Here is an 8,744-nt window from a genome sequence, read left to right as displayed (position 1 = left end):
ATCTTATTTTTTTAAATGAAATTTGATTACAAGAGATTTTAGCATGTCATGTCATCTTTCAATAAAAATAATATTAAAATGAACCAACACAAGTGTCGAATTATGAGATTATGTGATCCAAAAGTACAATACTACTACTAGTACATAACAAACCCACCCCAAATTTATTCAATCAAATTGAACAAGAAAATTATAAATGTAATTTTCTCTTTTATTTGTGTTAGCATTCAACTTAAAATTTAAAAATTTGACAGTACTTTTATTTTGAATAATGCTACTACACATCAACATTTCTTATTCACCCACAAAGATGTGAATCTCACTCAAATAAAATAAGAAATAAGAGGACAGAAAGTTACATCACGGAACGATAAAATTGGAATTCAAACATCAAAGATTAGAATTTAAACATAAAACTCGGAAGAAGAAGTTTTCATCCACCGAGCCAATCCTCTAATAAAGGAGTGTATCGTATTCATAGTGGGTAACGAGGTGACGGGTATGTATAGCACTACTCACTTAAAAATTTTCATTAATTAAATGCTGAACAGTCACGACGGATGTTCCCGTTGGATCCGGTTTTGACTCCGACCCGGCCCAATTTGGTCATGGCGGTGATGAAGGCCTTCTGGAAAGCGGGTGAGTTGCTGGCCCAAGCATTGACAGTGGGTTTGGACCTGCGGTCCGTGAAGAGGACTTGGTCCGAGGTGAAGAGGCCCTTGCCTTGCTGGAGATTCTGAAAGTAGACGTTGTCAAATGTTCTGGGGGTGGTTGGATCCATGTTTATGGCTATCCTGGGATCCACATTTCTTGGGCACATGGATTGCAATTGGGAAGCATAGTTTTGGTTTAGAGTAGGGTCCACTGGGTTTTGATTGCTGAAATTGTAGATCCGATTTGCAAACTTGCTGCAGTGAGAGAATCCTACGGTGTGGGCAGCTGCAAAAGGAAGTTAAAAACGACATAAATTTGTTGTGGCAAACAAGGCCTTCGTATTGGACAAGTTATTTGGTGTTGTTGGAACACTATATTATGATCATGTGTCTATCAAATAATAGGGAAATATGTAACTATTTTTGAACAAAAATAGAGATAAAGTGAACACTTGAACCCATGCAATTGGATGAGCAGACGAGTATTCTTGATTCACTAGATAATTTTTTAGGTAAATTAAACTAATTTAAAGAAAATACAATAAATTTTACAAGTTTAGTATAATTACATTAGATTCTTTCAAAGTTTTAGTTCATATAAAACTTGGTTTCATTTTTATCAAAAATTCGTTAGTTGTATAAATTATTATCATTTCTTTCATATTGAAATGTATATTTTATATTGTCTCTTTTTGTGTCTTCATAACATTTGCATTGATTTAGTTTCTTTAATCTTACTACAAAAGATATGAATGTATTTATGTCAAAATTATGAATCTTATTGTATTTTCTCTAAACTTAAAAGGAGGTTAGTGTAATTTACCCTAAAATTTTCTAATGTTGAATTAATCAATTGTTTCAGACGAACTGATCACTGTGATGGGTTATCATGGCAGCAAGAAAATTTATTTTGAAAACTTTAATTTTATTTATTGGGTATTGGATTGAAACAATTCATTTAATAAAAATGCTTGCTTTTATTACGTCATCCACAAATAATATTAATTATGCAAGGATTACAGTGGAATTGTTTGAACAATAAAGAAACTTACTAAAATCAAGCTTTTCTTTTTTAACATCTACTAATTTTTTTTATAATCGTTAAATACATAAATAAAATGGATTGAACTAAAGGGTGGTTGAAAGATAAGGTGAAACTGATGCAACAAGTAGTGCCATTTTGGGAAGTTTTGTAAAAAGTCACGTTTTTTATCCAAGGCAAAAAAAGCTGACAGCCAAAAACACTGTGAATTTTCATTTGGGGAGGGCAAAAATGCAAGTGTTAAAATTACAAATTGGGGCCTATGATAAAAAAGTAAAAAAAAAAATTTATTATGTTGGGTAAGGGTATTTTGGTCATTTTAATTTGATTTGACACCATAAACAAATATTAAACCAAAAAGTCAAAAGTCAATTTTTTATCAATTTCCCAAATTACTTTTCAAAAAGCTAAAAAACTTGATAAAAAATCAAAAATCAACTTTTTACCAACTTCTCAAAACACCCGCTTTGAATGCGAAATCTTGAGAGGAAATAGCAAATCAGTGACAACTTCAAAAATAAATATTAATTTTATTCACTTTTAATGTTACAAAATTTTTCATTAATTTGTAAATATTTTCCTTAAATTTCCCTCAAATGATATTTTTCCTAATCTTTAAGGGAATAATATATGGAGGGCACATATTTTTAGGATAACATGTTTTAAACTGATTTTCTTGAATAACAACTAGAACTGCTTTGTTTTTATTTTTATTTTTATTTGTCTTTACATTGGAGATTGTACTTTGGGGAAGAATCTTGTGACACAATTCAAATTCTTAATTTCTTAATTAAGTGGAATGGTTTTACTCTATTGGATATGTCAATTGGCTAAAATTGAACATAACTCATATAATACACCAGAAAAGGTAAACTCTTAAAATATTATGTGATATTGTTTACGCAAGATTTTTCACTAATAAAAAATGATAATACGTTAAGGAGTATTCATTTAATTCCTAAATATATAAAAAGAGTGAGTCAACTTGTTCTATTCATAAATTATTTTTACTATATTATTACTTTAAAACATGTAAATTTTATAATATTTGAAAATTATTAAATATATAGTTTTTTTTATTAACTACTAAAATAATTAGTGCTAGAAAAGGACCCATTTCATGGACTTTGCAGCCTTTGATGGTGATGTATATCCACGCAAACAACATTTAGCTAAGAGAAGAAAACAAAACTATTTAAGGCTTTATCCACTCGTAATCTCATGCCAGCTATATATGGCCTAATTGACTTGGACTAAAACAATTAAGTAAGCTGCAAATCAAAGAAGAAAAGCAAGTAGGTTTTTTCAAGCCAGCCACGTGGTAATCCCAAATGACAAACATGTGAGTGTTGAAAAGTTAAATCCGATCATGAAATTAAAAATATAAAATTTCATTTTATATAAAAAGATGTGTTTGATTTTATGATTAGATTATAAGTAAAGTTATTATCCCTTCTTATTGGTTAGAGTTATTACTCAATAAATTAAAGAAGGGTGAATTTGTTGTAAAAATCAGTATGAATTGAGAATTGTGAGTTGACGGGTTAGGTTACGAGGATAAAACAAAAAACATAGGCCTATTAATTTAAAGCATAACTTGTTAGGTATTAAGTCCAATCTATAGAATCGATCACTAAGTTCCCAGATTATATATGCATGTAGAAGAAGTGAGAGTGTTAGGTGGGATTCAAATGATTTACCTGAGAGAGCAATCATGTCTGTTTGAGTTAGCCCATTAGCAGCAAACAAGGAATTGAGCTGGTTCAAATTGAAGGTTGGTTGAGGCAACTTTCCATTTACACTGGCAGCTGTTGAACTCAGCCCATCCAATCTTCCAAACTCTACTGCATATGAAGGTCCACCAGACTGCATTATCAAATCCCAAAATTAACTGCAATGTTACGAACTTTAGAAAAGATTAAAAATTTAAAATTTATGATTCAGATTTATTTTGAAATCACATTAAATTTAAATTTGACTAACTAAATGGCCGTTGATAGAATTGAATGGAGAAAAAGAATTTATGTAGTCGATCTTTTTTTATGAGACTTAAAACTTAATTTGGTTTGGTATCAAATTTAAATTCATTCTAGATATATCGCATTGTTACAAGATTAATATGATAAGAGCACTTCTAAATTAATAATTAAGATCACAATAGTGAAGAAGAAATAAAGAATTTGTTGTATACCTTAAATTTTAAAATTGTTTTTATAGCGCTGCATCAACTTTCCCTGTTTTTTATGTAAAATGAACATGGTGGAGTGGTATAATATTAACACCAAGTTAAAGCTGTGTAATGCTATTTTTAGGGCTATTTTGGGGAGTGGGTTAAAAGTCACTTCCCAATTTTTAATCCACTTCCTTCTCTCACAAAAAAGTAAAAAAAAAACCAAAAAAATAGTTTTTAATTATCTTCCCAAAACACCCCTTATTTTCAAAATTACTTATGCTGGGAACATAAAAATCTATCACAGAAACGTACCAATGCGACAACGTCACGGGTTGCCATGGCAAGAATGTCAGCACAGGAGACCTTGTTTGTGCAACTTGGGATCGCATCGACTGCAGCTTTTGCTTTGATGACAGTGTCAAATCCATCTCCAGCCAGCGATAGATTATCCGGGTGATCCTTCTCGGCTGTGTTGCTTCCGGAAGATGCAACTATTACTGAAGCATCACAACCCTATATCATTTTCAAACAAAAACCAATCTCCAAATCAATACTCCATTTTTGCATGGCCTGATTTCCGCTAAATTTTTATCACTATTCATGGGTAATTGCATGCTAAATAAATAGCAGTTCCATCACGAACATAGAAATCGGTTGTGGTATTAAGATTAGTTAGTAGCGGTTATCTTTGAAAAATGTGTTCCTACATATACATTTTGGGAGAAGGATCCGCTCCGGTTACTGTTTTGAACTGAACGGGATTGTTTTGGCTCGTAGAGCTCATCACGGGTTTCATTTTAATAATCAAAATCATTCATTTTGTTAGATATTTCATGTATTTTATCTATGCAAAAAATTAGATCGATTCGATAATTGTAACTAGTTCAATTTATCGCATTTTTCACAGAAAAAAAAAGACCAAAAAAAAAAAAAAAACCATACATATTTTTTATGACAAATACAATAAATTGAATTAGTTACAGTTATCGGATGAATTTAATTTTTTTATGAATGAAATACACGAAATATTTGACAAAATGAACGGTTTGAATTATCAAAACGGGACCCGTGCGCCGAAACAGTCCCGTTCAGTCCAAAACAGTGACCGGAGGGGACCCTCCTCCTACATTTGGTGTCTACTACTGTGATCGATTTTTGTATTCGTAGACTTATTTGGCAACTTTCTTCTAGTTTAATTAGTAAATTGGAAGGTTCCGTTTAAGGCATTGTAAGTTCATATGTGAATCTATCTTAATAATTCAAATCATTTAATTGTTAGCGCATTTATGTAAAAAAATTAAATTAATCGAATAAAGGTAGACACATTATCAAAAATGAAAGAAGATAAAAGTAGACACACTTTTCGATCACATTAATTTTTAAAATAATGAATAGCAAGTATACCTTTAAAAATATATAATCTATCTTTTAAAAAATAAATGCAATTCAAATATACCACTCCTTATATCAAATCAACTTTTCTGGCAAAAACGATCGACTCAAAAGACACTAAAAAATGATCCACAACACAACGTCCAATTAACAAATGGTGACTAAAAACAGGATTTAAAAAATACAATATAAACTCAGAAGCGCTAACGACAACCCTTATCATCTAATCTAACCAAATCACCCTCTACAACTTTAAATTTTAAAAAAGAAGCACAAAATTCAAACCATTGATGATTAGTTGTTCCTGTTTACCTGAACAAAACAATCATGGAAGAAGAGACGAAGAGTAGCAGGGACTGTGACAAACGTTTGTTGAAATTTTTGAGTAACCACATTTCTAACGATGTTTTCGACATTGGGGCATACATTGGCGTAATAGTTTTGTCTGAGTTGTGCAGATGTCGAATGTGGGAACAGCACAAACAAGATAGACCACATGGCTATCATCACAACACTGAGTCGACCCATCTCTGTTTCAGAGAGATGAATTTAGGAAAGACAACAGAGTGAGAGAAAAATGCAGAGACTTTGGATAGATATAAAAATGGGTCAATTAGTATTATTGAGGAGGCAGAGATTTATATGGGTAATTGTCATGAGTAGCTCTTAAAGCCAGCTGTTATTAGATTTTTATTTATTATTTTTTGAACAACCAAGAAAATTAATGTAATGGGATAAAAAGTGGTTATCTGGAAAGAGACATGGATGGATGTCTGTTGAGCTCGTGGCCACCTTTGTTTTATGGATAAATAATAATTCAGTGTATAGTTTAAAAGTTAATTTTTAATTTTTTTTTTTGAATTTGTAATAATTTTGTAAAATCGTCACTCTGTGATAATTTCTCCTTGTTTTATAACATACGTATATATAATTTATATACAAAATGACATGATAATATTGAAATTAATTATTTAAAAATGATATTTAATTCCAAAGATGTCAATCATGTTATTCTAATGAATAATTCTATAAATAGTAACGGTAGTGCTACATGTATCAATTAGTATACTAACTAGTATATCAACACTAGTTATAACATTATTATTGACCCTACTCATTAATCACATTACAAATTTCAAAAACTACACTAATTGATACAGATAATATTATTTAAAGAGTAATAAACTTCTCTCCTACCAAGGATTTCCATAAAAGAATCCATTTGAGTTTGTAAGGCCTGTCCATTGCGGATCATACTTTGATATTTTGATTAAATTTATAAAGTGTAAATTATTTATTAAAAAAATAAATCAAATACATCTATTATCTACAGCCATATGACTTTATAACATTTATTTTTTTAGAATCATTCTCGCATTTTTCTTTAAATAAGTATATAGCTATTTTTAAAATTATACATACTATTTATTTATTTTAAATAAATATAATAAAATAATATAATTATGATTATAAAATTAATTTGATTCCTGATTTACACATTAAAATTATGAATGAAATCCATAATGAATTTTACAAATTCAACCAGTCCAAATACTTAAACTAGAAAGAGGATCTAGTTTTTCTTGAGTATTTTCCTTTGTTTTATGGGTAAAGATTGAGAGTTTTAACTTTGAAATTTTAAAGAGAGTTCTAATAATGGGATAAGGAGTGAAACCCATATACGATGTAATATGTATGCTTATGTTTTGATTTTTGTTTTTTTTTTCTTTTCTTTTACCACATCATTCAAACTCTCTTTAAAATTTCAAAATTAAAGCTCTATCACTGTTGTTGTTTTATAGTAGTTTATTCCTAAGTGCCCCGCTCGTTGTCTAAAGATTCTAGTGTTGAAAATGTAAGTTTGAACCCAAAAACGTGGTCCAAGCGATAGAGAGAGAGAGAGAGAGAGAGATGGCTAAAGAGATGGGTAGATGTGGGAACAACTAGCACGTAGAATGCACGTTAAGACAGCTTTCCTGTGGGCTGCCTAAACTCTCTCACAACAACAGTCTTGTGATTGAAAAATCATTGAAGTGTTGTCAGTCAAAGAAGATCGAAAGGCATGTACTGAAAAACAACAATCCAAGGCTTATTAGGCTATGAAAATGCCCATTAATATATATCTTTTTTCCATATAGGAGGAGGAGGCTGGGACGAGCCAACCAAAATGGACCATACTTGTTGAGAACCAAACAGCTGAGTCATTCATACCCTTTTTTGTTTTTTGAACAAAAAGAAGAAAAAAAAATCCATGGAATATCATAACTTTCTTAGATCCTGACTTTAGAATTGTCGGTTAGCAGTTAGATTTAATTCAATCTAAAGAAATGGATCCTCCACCAGAATAACAATAGACTCTACACTCATTCTACAAAAAGAATCGTAGAACTTTATGAAAGGAGTACAGCGCAAATCCGAATATTTTTATACTCACGAGTGTCAAACTCAGACATCTTGCAAAATGGGAGGGCCAATAACCATTGGATCACCACCCCCGGTGGTGGGTCATTCATACCGTGCTAGTTGCTTCTTCTTCTTCTTTTTTTTTTTCTTTTTTTAGCATATCTTGTTAGGTTAGGAACAGTGACATGTTATGTATTTGAAAAATATTTATAATTTGAATACGTGATATAAATTTAAATTTAGTGGAGTGTTTGTGTAAGAGAAAAAATTCTTCCCACCCGAGAGAGCAAAATGATTCCACATGAGCCTCCATATCTTGCAAAAACCACAACTTGTTAGAACTATCCAACCAATAATTTTTGGTTGAATGAGGCTGTGATGGTAAAGTTTTGACGGTCAAATCAGTGATGTGTAGTAATTAGAATAATGAATTACGTCTATTATCATAGTGATTTCATTGTGATAAAAAATAATTACAAACTAAATATACAAAGACAGTCCCTTTTCTAATACATACATAAAATTAATAATGAATACTAGCGACCCGCATAAATTCAAAAAATCACCCACAAGCATATATAATAAGTATCAGTTTTAATCAGTGACACTCTCAAGCATATAATACTTAACTCTATAATAATTCAATTAATGTCTAGTTGTTATGACATATGAGAATATGTACTACCCAAATATATTAAATTGGCAGAAGCTTTCAATCGAGTTTGACTTATGATTAATCAGTCATGTTACCCATATGACGTTATGAAATTTAGAACATGCTGTTAGAATTTACCAATTTACTCCTCCACCTACCATCTCCACTAGCACCCACTTCACCTACCACCTCCACTACACTTCACCTACTCCCAAAACTTCTCCTATATAATACATCCTTGTAGTATACAAAATGTACAACAATCTTGTAATCAATCAATCAATAATATACATCAGTTTATTTTACATGGTATCAGAGCCATAAGATTTAAACCTGTATTTTTTTCTCACCGGCGGGCAGCCGGCCGGCAACTCTGCCTTTGCTGCCCGCTGGAATTTTCTACCCATACCTTCCGCTCTCCACAGC

At 31.1% G+C, this 8,744-nt stretch overlaps 1 protein-coding gene across 1 annotated transcript; it reads right to left on the bottom strand.

Moving 5' to 3' along the window:
- Positions 1-238: 238 nt before the first annotated feature.
- On the bottom strand, positions 239-6,060 carry LOC114267042 (peroxidase 73). The gene is made up of 4 exons (XM_028208037.2): positions 5,573-6,060; positions 4,181-4,381; positions 3,396-3,561; positions 239-939 (listed from the first exon to the last, which is right to left on the bottom strand). The coding sequence occupies exons 1-4, from the start codon at positions 5,786-5,788 to the stop codon at positions 533-535; spliced, it is 990 nt and encodes a 329-aa protein (XP_028063838.2). The 5' UTR covers positions 5,789-6,060; the 3' UTR covers positions 239-532.
- Positions 6,061-8,744: the final 2,684 nt, after the last annotated feature.

This window comes from Camellia sinensis, chromosome 4, assembly GCF_055761805.1.
Source record: "Camellia sinensis isolate YWXY chromosome 4, ASM5576180v1, whole genome shotgun sequence".
NCBI lineage: Eukaryota > Viridiplantae > Streptophyta > Magnoliopsida > Ericales > Theaceae > Camellia > Camellia sinensis.
This window is presented reverse-complemented; position numbering and strand designations above follow the sequence as displayed.

What these genes read in the sequence shown, in the direction of transcription:
- LOC114267042 (XM_028208037.2), bottom strand. Translation starts at nt 5,788, where the DNA reads ATGGGTCGACTCAGTGTTGTGATGATAGCCATGTGGTCTATCTTGTTT. An exon ending in TCCATGATTGTTTTGTTCAG is followed by an intron (nt 4,382 to 5,572) that starts GTAAACAGGAAC and finishes AAAATGATATAG; the next exon opens with GGTTGTGATGCTTCAGTAAT. An exon ending in AGACATGATTGCTCTCTCAG is followed by an intron (nt 940 to 3,395) that starts GTAAATCATTTG and finishes TTCCTTTTGCAG; the next exon opens with CTGCCCACACCGTAGGATTC.